The following is a 16,040-nucleotide window of genomic DNA, read 5'->3' on the forward strand; positions in this document are numbered from 1 at the left end:
GAGTAAATGATTATGAGAAAAATTACCAAATTTTTTTTTTTGAAGTTTTTCCATTTTATATTTATGATATGGATTTTTATTAATAAATAAATATGTAATCCGTTACCGAAAAAAATAAATATAATCCATGTATAAATGAGATATTTTAACAAACGAAAAATCAAAATACTCTTCTGAGAGTTTTCGGTTGATTTGTTTTAATGAATTATCATATTTTTGTTAATAATTAATATTAATTGATTTATTAATTGCACAATCATTTATTGAACACAATATAAGGTGATAGAGAAGAGAGTTAATGCGGGACGAACATTTAAGTAAGGTATTAATGAGACTTTGTCAAGCATATATATACATATACATGCAGTTATACACTATCATTTTTTTTTTATATATTCATATACACTATCATTTTAAATCATTAGAAGAAAGGGGGTTGGATGCAAATACATTACATCTTAAATGGTATACAGACACAAAGAAATTGAATAATTAAATATGAATAAACTAATTGAAAACAAAGCTGAGAGATGTGACTTGACTCTCCAAGTCGTTTTCCCTTACAACTGTATTGTACGATATCAGCTTCACGTTCCTCATGGCTGAATCGGCTTATATTGTTTTTGGTAGGGGTTTTTTTTTATTGATCAACTTCGATGAGAATGGCAGTTGTGATAAGTGGGGCATAGGGGAATAAAATATAAACAGTAAAATCCATAACTCCATGTGGAGATTATGATGAAAATCAAAAGAAACCTCATGATTTGACTATTACAATTATAGTGAATTAAAGAAGGGAGTATTTAATCTCATGTTGTAAGAAATACTCTTATTATATCATAGATCCAATATATGGTGAGTTCCACCATGTGTTAGAAAATAATAAATAAATAAATAAAAAATACGTTTGTCGATGTATCTGCAACATAAGATAACTCTCTCATATTACATGAGATAATAATTTCCATTAAAGATATAGAAACTACCGGTGAATGGGGGGAAGAAAAGAAAGGTGTTATTAATTAGCTACAACTTATACGTATACAAAATTAGAAATTTGAGAACGAAGTTATAAAACAGGTGTCATAGCTATTGTTCATGGAAAGCTGAAGTTGTATTAATTCTCGTGTTATAGGACGAGGAGTTATCTTCGTTTCAGCGACACAATAAGTGTACGAACATTAAAAGAAAGAAAATAAAATCAAAATCAAAATCAAAAGCGAGCTATCGATAGTTCAATAAAAAAAAAAGTGTTATTAAACTTAATCCAGACATTGACACATTGACCTGAACAGATTATTCGATTATTGGTCGGATTGATGAGTCATTGATCGAATCGGTTAATTCTGATACATATAAATATATAAATATATATAAATATGAAGATATAAATTTAATGATGTTCTCCATATCTAAATTGAGTTAAACAAGGTTTATTAAATAAGCTCAAAAATTATCTAATCACACTTTTACAAATAAATGGAAATGGACAATATTACTATTTTAATTTAAATTGCAACTCAGAAACCCTTTAAGTATACTTCTCAATGACATTGAACTCATATTTTTTAAATTTATCTACATTCAAATGACATAGGTCACATTCTCTTAATTTATTGTTCCGCAAATTGCTTCAGCATTGAAAGCTGAAATTTGATGTCATTGTAAAAGAGTATACTAGCAAATAAAATTATAAAAAGTTTTTAAAATGAGATAGAGAAAGGATATTGTAACAACCAATGTTACTATCAATCAATTTCACTGTTAGTTATATCGATTATATGGATCCAACGGATATATATGGATCCAACTGTTTGGATCCTCTTATTTTTAAGCTAGAAGCTACGTATAAGCTAAAGCTAAAAAAAAGATCTTAAAAAAGAAGCTAAAAGCTGTTTGGAAATTACATAAAAAATTTAGCTTAAAAATTACTTAAAAGCACATATTTCAAGAAAATTATCTCTCTCTATCTTTATCACTCTTCATTTTTTTAAAAAGCACACAATTCAAGAAAAACAGATAAGAGCTTAAAAAAACCTCCTCGTAGGAGCTTTTAGTTTTCAGCTTTTTTCTTCATTATAAAAAAAAGAACTTTTCGTTATAAGAGCTTTTTCCAAAACCTGTTTAACCTAGCTTATGCTTATAAGTAGTTTCTAGCTTAAAAAAGAGAGGATCTAAACAGACACTTAATATTTTATATTTATTTCTGTTATGATTTTTCATATTTAATGCTTTCACATTAAATATGGAGAATCATAACCATACAAAGATAGAAGTAAATATAACCGTTGGATCAATATAATCGATTTAATGGTGAAATTGACTGTGTAGTAAGTGTAATTGGTTGTTAAAATATTTTACCCCGATGAATTATACATTTTTTTGACAAGATGATATAATTTTAATTTATCTTATATAAAAATGTATAACCCGACCGGATCGCCGGGTTTTGACCGGATCCAATGCATAAATGATCCAATATTTAACCCAAACCAATCCAATGATTGATTCACCGGGTTCTAGGTCGACCCGGCACAACGGTGCCGGTTTCACAACTGCGGGGAAAACACTTCTTCTTCCGTAAGAGCATAAGTGTCTTTCCCTACCTAATAAACCCATAACAACAATAATTTTCCTCATGCATGGCGCAGAGTTAATTTATTAGGTGCAGTAAGTTATATGAAGTGAACTTGCCTACCCTCTAATACATGTCTATCAGCCTCAATTTGGCACACACAATTTCATTATATAATATGATTTCTCACCCATATAATTGAGTTAGACTTGACTAGAAATTTTGGGAGTCAAAGCAAAAATTATGTTGTGGACTAGGCAGAAGACAAAACCGGAGACAGAAAGGCAATTATCAATGGAAACTCTAAAAAAAGTCTCAAACGAAAACAAACATGTCCGAAGTCCAAACAGAGCCTTAGGTTGAGGATTGAGGCAGCCACGAAGTCAGAGAAGGCTATAGGCTTCGAATTCCATTAAAGATACCCTGAAATAAACGGTTGGGGCCATAAATTCAACTACTCAATGTTAGTTGGTTCTGACTCTTTTTCTCATTCCACGATGTACCTTTTATCTATCAGTCAATCCTACCAGTCCTTCACATTTTACGCAAGCAACAAAAAAAAAAAAAAAAAATATTTAATATTTAAAAAAAAAAAAACCTTAGCGAGTTCCTTCCTTTGTTTTTATATTCTTAAACTTCCTCGCAGTCCCTACTTCTCTTTCTGTTTTCTATCTTTTATGTACAGAAAGATGACACAACCATTTTTGTTCCTTAAAAAACATAGCCATTCATCAACAACGTTGCCAATGGGTGCAGACATGTCCAACAATCCACCTCCTACTTCTCATGCCAAAGACTTCTTTGCCTCTCCAGCTCTCTCTCTAAGCCTTGTAAACCTTCTTATTCACTTTTTTTTTTTTTTTATCTGATTAATTTTTCAATGTTTTGTGCTTCATTTGTTTTACATGCTTTTATGCTTTCTATTTCACTTTATTGAATTCAGGCTGGAATTTTTCGCCATGCCGGGGTGGCGGCGGAGGCTGAGGTGGGAACTTCGGTGGAGGAGGGCGACGAGGGAAGTGGAGGAGGTGAGCGGCGAGATGACACAGTTGAGATTAGCAGCGAGAACTCTGGTCCCACGAGATCAAGATCAGAGGATGATTTTGAAGGAGAAGGTGAACATGACGAGGATGATGATGGTGATGGGGATAAGAACAAGAAGAAGAAGAAGAGGAAGAAATATCACAGGCACACCGCTGAGCAAATCAGAGAAATGGAAACGTGCGTAAAATCTCACCCTTTTTTCTATATACTCTTATGTATGTATATATGTATGTGTGCGTATATGGTAAGAGTAACAGAGTTTGGAGGACAACTAATATTGATCATCATTGGTGACTAGTGAGTAATGAGCAATAAACAATGAGCATTATTATTTTCCTGCATTTTTTCTTTTTAAGAGTTTCTGTGCATAGTACTCTATGTGTGTCTTCATTACTAGAAAGTGAAAACTTAGAATTATTAATTAAGCAATAAGCGACAGCTTTTTCTATATAATAATAAAAAAGTACTAATTGTGCGATGACTTTCTGTGCACATGTTAGATGTTAAGTAAAATAAGTAATCAGTCATTAATTTGGGGTTATAAAATGGTTTCTTCCAAAGTTATGTGATTTGCATGCCAGCATTGTTTATATATATTGTGTGGAGAAATCATAGCGTAGACTGCATAATTTATACATCGTGTAGGCCGTACTACTGGCCACAATTATGAAAAAAGTTATTGATATCATAAGGGTTATAAAAGGAAGTTGATTAAAAGCTAAAGCTTAAAATTTTGAACAGCTTTTGCTTTATGTGTTTGTTATCTTAGTCCTATGCAAAGAAATTTTTTTGTTAACCCACTTTTTCGCTTGATTTGTTTTTGTTGTTTAAGTAAGAGATGCATATCATGTTTGCATTATTAAACTCCATTTGATGGACCACTCTGCATATAAGAATGGAAGCTTGTTGTGAAAGATAAATCCATAAAAGAAAAAAAAAAAGCTGACACGAATAGAATATTTGTAGGCTTTTCAAAGAGTCCCCACATCCTGATGAAAAGCAAAGGCAACAACTTAGCAAGCAATTAGGCCTTGCTCCAAGGCAAGTCAAGTTTTGGTTCCAAAATCGTCGAACCCAAATCAAGGTAACTTAATTTTATTCACTTACTTGCGAATCCAGGTATTCAACTCAATTTCAATTATTTTATTTTTTTCATAAAATTTTCTAAACTGTTTTTCTCCTGTGACTTTAACAATGATATGCAGTACATATTGCCTTTTGCAGGCAATACAAGAGCGTCATGAAAATTCTTTGTTGAAGACAGAAATAGACAAACTAAAGGAGAAAAATAAGACCTTGCGAGATACCATAAACAGGGCATGTTGCCCCAACTGTGGTGTGGCCACAACAAGCAGAGATGGTGCCATGCCAACTGAAGAACAACAACTCCGAATTGAAAATGCCAAACTCAAAGCTGAGGTTTGTGTCCACAAAACTAAAAAACATAGGTTATAATTACTTTTCTGATTTTCTTTATATATAAAATCCAGATTGAAAAATTTACACTCTTGAAACATTTGTAGGTAGAGAAGCTCAGAACAACTTTAGGGAAATACGCACCAGGTACAATGTCCCCTTCATGTTCTGCAGGCCATGACCAAGAGAATAGAAGCTCTTTGGATTTTTACACTGGAATTTTTGGTCTTGATAAGTCAAGGATAATGGATATAGTAAACCAAGCAATGGATGAGCTCATAAAGATGGCTACAGTAGGGGAACCATTATGGCTTCGTAGCTTTGAGACTGGTCGAGAAATTCTTAACTATGATGAATACATGAAGGAGTTCACAGTTGAAAATTCAAACAATGGAAGGCCAAAGAGATCCATCGAAGCCTCAAGAGAGACTGGTGTTGTTTTTGTTGATCTCTCTCGGCTTGTCCAAAGTTTTCTAGATGCTGTAAGATACTATATATATATATAATCTTGAACCATATGAATATGATTGTTTTAAATAACTTTCTGAATAGTCTATTAATGTCTTATAACAAAGTGTCTCTTAAAAGCAGTTCATAGATAAAGTGTGATTTAGAATGAATGTTATATTTCGTTTTGATGTGCAAAAGATCTTTGTTATGCATCTTGCAGAATCAATGGAAGGAGATGTTTCCATGTTTAATAACTAAGGCGGCAACTGTTGATATTATATGCAATGGAGAAGGTTCTAACAGGAATGGCGCAGTGCAACTGGTAAGGGGAATTAAAATGATTACCTCCGTGCTAGGTTTCTTCCATATTGAATTTGCTGAAAGGTTACATAAAAGTTAAGGCAGTCACACTAAATTGAAAATGCAAAAAGAATAATAATAATAATAATAAGGGTGATGTAACTTCAATCGTTTTCATTTAACCTGATGTTTTAAATAAAATTTATTTTGATAAATTGTACAAAAGGAAATTGTTTCCATTAATTCTCTATCGTATGAAGTGAACATGAATACAAATAAATAGGCCTATGGTTGTTCCTGATGGGTGCAACTACTTCCTAAATATATGCAACAGCTAAGATGCTACTATCCTAGAATACATCAGATAACAAAATAAGCTAGGAAAAAGGTATCCTAACAAACTAAGATAACAACCAATCTACAACTAATAACAATCAGATCAGATCGAATCTTCTATTCCAACACTCCCCCTCAAGTTGGAGCATGAAGATATGAAATGCCTAACTTGGGAAGGAAAGCCATAAAGGAAGCGCGTCCAAGTGCCTTTGTGAAAATATCCGCAAGTTGGAACTGAGATCGAACAAAAATAGTACGGATAGTCTTGGATAACAACCGTTCCCGGACAAAGTGGCAGTCAATTTCAATGTGTTTGGTGCGCTCATGAAACACAGGGTTGGCTGCAATGTGTAGAGCCGCTTGATTGTCACAACACAACTCCATTGGATCATCATGAAAAACATTAAGAGATGCAAGAAAGGACTTCAACCAAACTAATTCAGCCGTGGTGGTTGCCATGGAGCGGTATTCAGCTTCTGCCGAGGAGCGTGAGATGGTGAGCTGCTTCTTTGTTTTCCATGAGATAGGTGAATTTCCAAGCATAATAAAGAACCCAGAAATTGACCTACGAGTTAAAGGACAGCTGGCCCAATCGGAGTCACAAAAAGCATGAATTTTGAGATCACTCTTGGAAGGAAGGAGAATTCCTTGGCCAGGATTCATTTTGAGGTATCGTAATACTCTGATCGCAGCTTCATAATGCACTTCCTTCGGAGCTTGCAAGAACTGGGAGAGAATATGCACGGCATAGCTTAAATCAGGCCGAGTTATTGTAAGATAGACTAGCTTACCCACAATTCGTCTATAACGTCCCGGATCACCATAGGCAGGACCATCATCTAAAGCCAAACGATGATTTTGTTCAATTGGGAACTGAACTGGTTTACAATCCAACAAACCAGTTTCTTTGAGAATATCCAACGCGTATTTACGTTGACACAAGAAAATACCGTCATCATGACGAGCAACTTCGATGCCTAAAAAATATTTCAACTGGCCCAAATCCTTAATTTTGAAGCATTTGTTAAGATAAGCTTTAGCCTCTTGACATGCCTGTGAATCATTCCCTGCCAACACCAAATCGTCAACGTAGATCAAAATGGCTAAGAAACAAGGACCACGCTACAAAGTGAATAAAGTGTGATCTGCTGCAGATTGAATAAAACCATATTGGACAAGAGAAGTGCTTAGTTTTGCAAACCAATTTCTGGGAGACTGTCGCAAACCATATAAGGACTTTTGTAGGCGACATACTTTGCTTCCTTGCCCTTGATTAAAGCCAGCTGGGATGCGCATGTACACTTCTTCATCAAGATCGCCGTTAAGGAACGCGTTATGAACATCCATTTGATGTAAATACCAACCTTTTGCTGCTGCAACCGAGAGTAAAGTTCTAACACTCACCATTTTCGCTACTGGAGCATAAGTCTCAGTGAAATCCTCGCCTGGAATTTGGTGATTGCCTGCGATTACTAATCGGGCTTTGTAACGCTCGACGCTGCCATTTGAGTGATATTTAATTTTATAGACCCATTTACATGGAAGAGCATGCTTCCCAACTGGTAACTCGGTGATAGCCCATGTATGATTTTCTTCTAGGGCTTGGATCTCTTGTGCCATGGCTTGACGCCATTCGACATTTGCCATAGCTTCTTTAAATGAGCGAGGTTCAGTTCCTGTGTCAATAGCAGCAACAAACATGCGATGTTTTGAAGAAAATTGTTAGTGGTTACATAGTTTGCAATAGGGTACCGCATACCTGAGGTAGAAGTGGAAGAGGTGAGAGCAGGTGGTGGTGTATGTGTTGTGATCATATTACAGTTGTAGTCATTCAAGTATGATGGTGTCCGTCGTGTTCGTGTTGGACGATGAGACTCAGGTTGAGTTGTTTCTTCACTTCGGGGCCCCAAATCACAACTGGGCTCTTCAGTTCTATGTACTAGAGTAGGTGCTGGATTTAGATTCCCTTGCATGGGATCAGGAGGTGATGGAGAATGCTCAAGGTGCTCAGAACTGCACTCTGTTGCACCACGCGTAGAACTCCCCCTGGCGTCGGGTTGTGCTTCAAGTACAGAACTTCGTGATGGATGATCAGGGACATGTGGGGTCACTTCATTCGAATCTTCTTGAAGAGAAGAAGGCAATAAAGGACGCGGAGTAGGTAAGTCTGCCGCAATAAATGGAAACTCCTCCTCATGAAAGCTAACATCTCGTGAAACAAAAAATTCCTTAGTATCAAGGTCATAAACCTTCCAACCTTTCTGCCCATAAGGATAACCAATAAACATGCACCTTCTAGATCTTGGGCTGAACTTGTTTGCTGGTTTCGGTTGCGTCACCACGTAACATAAGCAACCAAATACCTTTAAGTGCCCATAGTCATCAGTGTACCCATGCAGAATTTCATGAGGGGTCTTTCCATGAAGAACCTTGGTTGGAGTTCGATTAATTATGTGGGCAGCAGCCATGACACTTTCCCCCCAAAATTTAATAGGCAAGTTAGCTTGAAATAAAAGTGCTCTGGACACGTTTAAAATATGCCTGTGTTTTCTTTCTACTCGTCCATTTTGTTGTGGCGTATGGACACATGATTTCTGATGAAACACACCATTTTCAGTGAATAATTCAGCCATCTTATGAGAAGTAAATTCCGTGCCATTATCTGTCCGAACTGATTTAACCGTTGTATTAAACTGATTTTGCACCATTAGAAGGAATTTTCGCAGAAATAAATACGTTGCACTTTTATCATTCATTAAGCAAACCCATACAGCACGACTAAAGTCATCAACTATGGTTAAGAAGTAATAAGCACCCGAAGAAGAGGGAGTTCTATAAGGACCCCATATATCACAATGAATCAGATCAAATACTTTATTGCTTTTGCGATCACAAATAGGAAAAGAGGATCGAATTTGTTTGGCACGATAACAGACATCGCAAGCCTTTTTATTCATACTGCAAAATTGAAAACCTCTAGAAAAAGAGAGCATAGAAAGTGCTTCAGGTGATGCATGTCCCAACCGCTTGTGCCAAAGCTCTTGTGAATCATTTGAACGTGTTGTGAAGGCTGCTACTTGGCTTGGTCTCAACACATACACACCATCCTTTTGGTCACCCAATCCAATCTCCGTCCTCAGCTTGCGGTCCTGTAGCACACAACAATCATAAGTAAACACCACATCAACGTTTTGTTGTCGTATCAATTGAGAAACTGATATCATATTACACTTTAGATTAGGAACAAATAAAACGTTGGATAAAGAAAAATTGTCAAATAAAACAGATCCTTGTTGCTTTGCATAAGTGACAGCTCCATTAGGTAAAGCTATTGACAAAGGCTCAATGGTCGTAATGTTTGCAAATAAGTCCAGAATTCCTGTCATGTGGCGCGATGCCCCACTATCTATAAGCCAATGTGAATTTTTACCAATTAATTTTTCCTTCGATTGTTGAGGCTGATCACCCAGTGTGAGTAGTTTTGTTACTACATCTGGTGTCAAAACAGGAAAAGCATTTGCTTGCTCAGATGAGTCCTCCGTTTGTGCTGCGTTTGCAGCAAAAGGCTTTGCATAGGAACCTCCTTGTGAGTTGCGCCATCCCCCTTGTGAGTTACTTCTGTAACCACCAAAGCGGCCACGACCTCGCCCCCTTCTACCGTCGCGGCTGAGAGCTTCGCGCCCCTTGCCTTCGTCACGACCAGGGAATCCGAATGCTTGCCAGCAACGCGAGGCCTCGTGATTATTTATGCCACAATGGATGCATGGAGGACGATCGGCAAACCGGTCCTTGGCTGGTGCAGGTGCTTGTACTGCATTTCCAACTTCATCATTACGAGGAGTCTGATTTCGAGTGATAGCTCTGTGAGTCTCTTCCTGGGTCATAATGGCATACACCTTATTCATCGTTGGAAGAGGTGAATTGTTGAGGATTTGAGACCGCAAATTGCCATAGACATCATCAAGGCCCATAAAGAACTTGTATACCTGATCATGTTCCATTTCTTCTTCAACTGCCTTTGCATATGCGCAGTTTGCTCCACACGGACAATGTGTATAAGTTTTGCTGCTGGCGAGCTCATCCCAGACAGCACGTAGCTGCATGTAGTATTCTGCAATGGTGGTACCTTGCTGCCTTATGGTGGCCAAACTAGCCTTGAGTTGGTATTGACGAGTAAAATTTTCGACAGCGTACCTTTCCTTCAGGTCATTCCAGAGGTCTTTTACCTCATCAAAGCACTTAATGAATGGTTGCAATTTCTGATCGATGGTATTGTGTATCCATCCGTTGATCATAAAATTACACATCTCCCAGGCGCGCCACTCCTCTGCTTGCGCCTTGTCAGGTTTCTTAATGGATCCATCAATGAATCCCAACTTGTTTTTTGATTTGAGGGCATTTTTCATGAGTTTTGCCCAGTTCTCATAATTTGCTTCCCCTCTCAACGTAACATTTGTCAAGAGAATGCCAGGATTATCTGAACCGGCGAGATAGAAATGTGAACCCGGGTCTGTGGGTTTCGTTCCACTAGTGGTCATCTTCAAGTAAGACTGAAATCTGCTCACAGCTTTAGAGTTGTGCACGTCTGCGGAAGTGTTTAGGAAAGACAAGCTCTGATACCATGATAAATTGTACAAAAGGAAATTGTTTCCATTAATTCTCTATCGTATGAAGTGAACATGAATACAAATAAATAGGCCTATGGTTGTTCCTGATGGGTGCAACTACTTCCTAAATATATGCAACAGCTAAGATGCTACTATCCTAGAATACATCAGATAACAAAATAAGCTAGGAAAAAGGTATCCTAACAAACTAAGATAACAACCAATCTACAACTAATAACAATCAGATCAGATCGAATCTTCTATTCCAACATATTTCCTCTTGCAAATAAGGAAGGAACAGTTAGAAAGTGGATTGATTGATATTATTAAGGTTTTTTTTTTTTCAAGTGGTCCACCCATGACAAACAGGGCCAATGATGGTTTCTAGCTATTTAAAATGATCATTCCCTACATTTGAAATTTTCATCCTAACCTTGTAAATGATTAAGATGAAAATTTTGAGTTGCATGTGTATAATTACGCTTGCGCATATAGAAATTATGGTTTCTTAACCCATGCATTAAATCTTTTTGGAAATGTAAGTGCTTATGACTTTTTCCGCGCCTTTAAATACGGCTTTTATTCATATCACACAGTATTGATAAAGATACATAAAAGGATAATGATACAAAAGTTAGAATATCACTTAATTGCTTTTCAAAAAAGAATATCACTTAATTAGTTAACTCTTTGGCACTTTCCTCTCACTCTTCCCCATATGTCATCCAACATTTCCAGCTGGAATCTCTCTCTCTCTCTCCGTGTCCTTCATATCTAGAAAAGATTTTCCACTCAAAGGCTATATGCCAAACCAAACACAGAAACATGTGTTTTATAATTTATATCCCATATACAGTTACATGAACATAGCAAGACAAACATGACCTCTTGTTGAGGTTCTTAGATGTGGTTACTGAAACTCTTGTCACGGAAGCACTAAAGGCGTAAAGTTAAATTTGACATGACACCTTAAATTTGCATTGTCTGCAGATGTTTGCTGAGGTGCAAATGCTCACACCAATGGTGCCCACAAGAGAAGTGTATTTTGTCAGGTACTGCAAACAGTTGAGTGCTGAACAGTGGGCAATCGTTGATGTATCCATAGACAAAGTAGAAGACAACATCGACGCATCCCTCGTGAAATGCAGAAAACGCCCATCAGGTTGCATTATTGAAGACAATTCGAATGGTCATTGCAAAGTATGTACAAATTATAGTTCTAAATTGGCTTTCATTTTTCATGCTTTAAATTATTACGTAGTTTCTTATAATTTCACAAAATTTTTAAAACAAGTCTATAATCTAAATTTTATTTATTTTTTTATCGGAGTCCGTATAATTTTGAAAAAAAAATTATATAGGCCCTTACCCAATATCGGTTGTTAACTTTTGCTAAACTATCAGGATCTATTTGAAAACTCGCCTATTCAATCGTGCTTTCTGTCATATATATGAATCTTTATAATTTATTTAATTTTTTAAATAGGTCTCTATAATTTAGTAAAAGTTAATGGAGTTTAATGATTTATAACCAGGGAAAAATATTTGTCATTTTAAATGATACAAAGTTATGTCATTTTTAATGAAACTGTTTTGGTGTGTTTTAACATTCTCTTTCCTCCATTTTCTTTTAATTTCTAATTTTATAAATTAGAAAACATGACAAAACACATCAAAACGACGTAGTTTCATTAAAAATGACACAAAGTTATGTCATTTAAAATGACAAACACTAAACCCAAATAACAAATCAGGAATTTTAAAAAAAAAAATAGAAGTATAAAACCTAGTTAAAAAATTCTAAACTACGCACTTATTTAAAAATTTACTGAAACTAATGGGAGTTGTAGGGTAATTTAACTTCGATACTTATAACTTTTTTTTTTTTACAATATCTTACGACCATATCTTAACACCGTTGATTTTCGTCAATCAACGGTTATGATTTTTGCAAATTAAACTCATTAATTAATTATTAATTCACAATAAATAATAACCGTTGATTGACGGAAATCAACAGTATTAAAATATAGTTGTAAGAAATTGTAAAAAAAAAAAGTTGTACGTATAACCTTCCTCGTATAAAAATCATTCAATACTTTTTTATTTATTATTTAGATATTAGGAGAATTGGTTGGTTACTAGAATTTAGAATTATTGAATTCAGAAATGAAAATAGAATTAACTGCGTGTAGAACTTTAAGTTTAAGAGTGCAAAATAAACAAGGCTAAATATTGATCTTCCTTTTGGTTTAAGGTAATCTGGGTGGAGCACTTGGAATGCCAGAAGAGCACAGTCCATACAATGTATCGCACCATTGTCAACAGTGGTCTAGCCTTTGGGGCAAGGCACTGGATTGCAACACTGCAACTTCAATGTGAACGTCTAGTTTTCTTCATGGCAACAAATGTTCCCATGAAGGATTCAACCGGTGAGTAACGTGTTCTAACAAGTTAATTATTATGCTGAATGAATACATTCACTAAACATAATATTGGTGATGATTAAAATGTTAGGTGTTGCCACATTGGCTGGGAGAAAAAGCATTCTGAAGTTGGCACAAAGAATGACATGGAGTTTCTGCCATGCAATTGGCGCGTCAAGTTTCCATACATGGACTAAGGTTACAAGCAAAACAGGAGAAGACATAAGGATTAGTTCTAGAAAGAACTTGAACGATCCTGGTGAACCTCTTGGGTTGATATTGTGCGCAGTTTCTTCTGTATGGTTACCTGTTTCTCCTAATGTTCTATTTGATTTCTTGAGGGATGAAGCTCGCAGAACTGAGGTACCACTCTCTTCATAATGCTTTTGTCAATTTGGTGAGTAGTTATGTGGATTTGGATGGTTAACTTTGTTCATAATTATCATTGTCACAGTGGGATATCATGTCCAGTGGTGGATCAGTGCAGTCCATTGCAAATTTATCCAAAGGACAAGACAGAGGCAATGCTGTAACCATCCAAGTAATAAGTTATAGTTCAATATTTTATAAACTGAATTAATTAATGCAAAAATGTTTTTATTAAAACATTGTTCTAAGTAAAAATATGGGGTTCTTCTGATTTTGTAGACAATTAAATCTCAAGAAAATAGTATGTGGATACTGCAAGATAGCTGCACAAATCCTTATGAGTCAATGGTGGTATATGCTCCTGTGGACATTACTGGTATTCAGTCTGTGATGACAGGATGTGATTCAAGCAATCTTGCCATTCTTCCATCTGGATTCTCAATTGTTCCTGATGGTCTCGAGTCAAGGCCAATGGTCATTACTTCAAGGCAGGAAGAAAAGAATACAGAGGGAGGATCTTTATTTACAATAGCATTCCAGATCCTTACTAATGCTTCTCCTACAGCCAAGTTAACAGTTGAGTCTGTGGACTCGGTCAACACTCTTTTGTCTTGTACATTGAGAAATATCAGAACAAGTTTACAATGCGAAGATGGTTAGTCAAAATCAGATAATTACTTGATAGACTTTAATTAGGGGTGATAATGTTATGCCTTTCTATTCCCTTTTTGGGTTGTATTCTTCGGTTTGGCAGAAATAGCTTGCGTTTGTCCCCTTATTCTGGGTTACTTATATTCATTATTCCATTAAAAAGGACGGTTTGGATTGAAAATTTATATATCTGTATCTGCAGTTTTACAGGTATAAAGAGACACAAAAAGCTTTTAGAACGTAGAAATTAAGTATGTCTTGTATAGAATTATCATTTGTGAATTCTTATGTTGTTTGTTTTTTGGTTGTAAATTTTGTGATTCATGTGCCTTATGTGGTTTGGTTTTTGGCGGAAATCAGCTATTAGAATTTGGGATAAGATATTATCTCTAGTTCTCTACTCTTATTTTGTCTACCTTTGCCTACCTCTCTCAACACCATTAAATTACAATCTCATTCAACGGTGGAGAGTTGCAGAATAAAATAAATCATTTTCCCCTTTTTTTCTCTTAACTTTCTCTCTTCTAACTGCCTCCCACACTCTTTCTCTCCTCCCTTTTCTCTCTATCGATTTGCGTAATTTATAACCTGAATTTATATTTGAATCTAAATCCATGCACTGATTAATGGCATGATAATTCTGCTGGATAAGTATAATTTTTAAAATTCCTTGAATATGATATAATTGAACATGGCAGAAATCACAAAAAAATGAAAACCACGAATAATCCCTTCCGTTAAATTAATCCATGATTAACATAACGTTTCTACTTTGCTGTTGAAATTTAAAATCGAATCAACTTATCTCCTTCTTATCTTGTTTTTCACCTTGAAGTGGGAAAATGATATCTATTCTCTCTATGTTACGCCCAATATGGTATCTGGATTTGTTTCTTCTTGACACCACATTTCAATTTTTTATATAAATGCTCATAAAAATGGCTGGGTTGGATGAAATAAGAAAAAAACTTGCACCTTTTTTTGATGCTAAAGTGCCATTGAAGAGAGAGAAAAGGGAGGAGAGAGAAAGAGTGGTGAGGCACTGCGAAAGAGAAAGGGGTAAAAGAGTTTATTTTATATCATAAATCTCCACCGTTGGATGAGATTATAATCTAACGGTGAGGGTAGACAAAGATAGGCAAAACAAAAGTAGGCAGAATAACCTATCCCTTAGATAGAATTTGGTGTCAAATTTCAAAGTTTGACATCGGTGTTAAAGGATCCTACCTATATATATATATATATATATATATATATATATATATATATGAGGTAAGATCCTTTGACACCAGTGTCAAATTTGAAATTTGACACCTCATCTGTGAGCCGTTAGATCAAAAAAGATCAATGACTCTGATTAGTAAACATGTGACACCATTGATCTAACGGCTCACAGATGAGGTGTCAAATTTCAAATTTGACACAAATTTGACACCGGTGTCAAAGGATCCTACCTATATATATATATAAGTTTGATTCACAATAAATGATAACCGTTGATTGACAGAAATCAACGGTTAGGATTTGATGTCAAATTTCAAAGTTTGTTTTGACACCAAATCTTATTCTTTGTTTTCGTGAATTTAACGATTATAATTTATTGGGTCACACTTATTAATTAATTTTTAATTTTTAATAAATTATAATCGTTTGATTGACGAAAATTAAGGGTTATATATATATATATATATATATATATATATATATATATATATATGGGCAAGATCATTTTATACCAGTGTAAGAATAATAATTCTTAAACCAAATTTTAACCGTTAATTTTCGTGCATCTAACGGTTAAGATTTGTTAGGTCACATTAATTAATTAATTATTAATTTCCTATAAATCTCAACCGTTAGATACAT

At 35.3% G+C, this 16,040-nt stretch overlaps 1 protein-coding gene across 1 annotated transcript; it reads left to right on the top strand.

Annotated features, from left to right (window-relative positions):
• The first annotated feature begins 3,206 nt into the window (after positions 1 to 3,206).
• LOC133303441 (homeobox-leucine zipper protein GLABRA 2-like) lies at positions 3,207 to 14,419 on the top strand. The gene is made up of 11 exons (XM_061503351.1): positions 3,207 to 3,405; positions 3,519 to 3,796; positions 4,586 to 4,703; positions 4,844 to 5,038; positions 5,143 to 5,517; positions 5,706 to 5,807; positions 11,719 to 11,928; positions 12,986 to 13,160; positions 13,246 to 13,517; positions 13,609 to 13,695; positions 13,803 to 14,419. The coding sequence occupies exons 1-11, from the start codon at positions 3,253 to 3,255 to the stop codon at positions 14,181 to 14,183; spliced, it is 2,346 nt and encodes a 781-aa protein (XP_061359335.1). The 5' UTR covers positions 3,207 to 3,252; the 3' UTR covers positions 14,184 to 14,419.
• The last annotated feature ends 1,621 nt before the right edge of the window (positions 14,420 to 16,040 follow it).

The sequence above is a fragment of the Gastrolobium bilobum genome, unplaced genomic scaffold, assembly GCF_033153095.1.
Source record: "Gastrolobium bilobum isolate Gb01-03AN ecotype WA unplaced genomic scaffold, APGP_CSIRO_Gbil_v1 utg8714, whole genome shotgun sequence".
Classification (NCBI taxonomy): Eukaryota; Viridiplantae; Streptophyta; class Magnoliopsida; order Fabales; family Fabaceae; genus Gastrolobium; species Gastrolobium bilobum.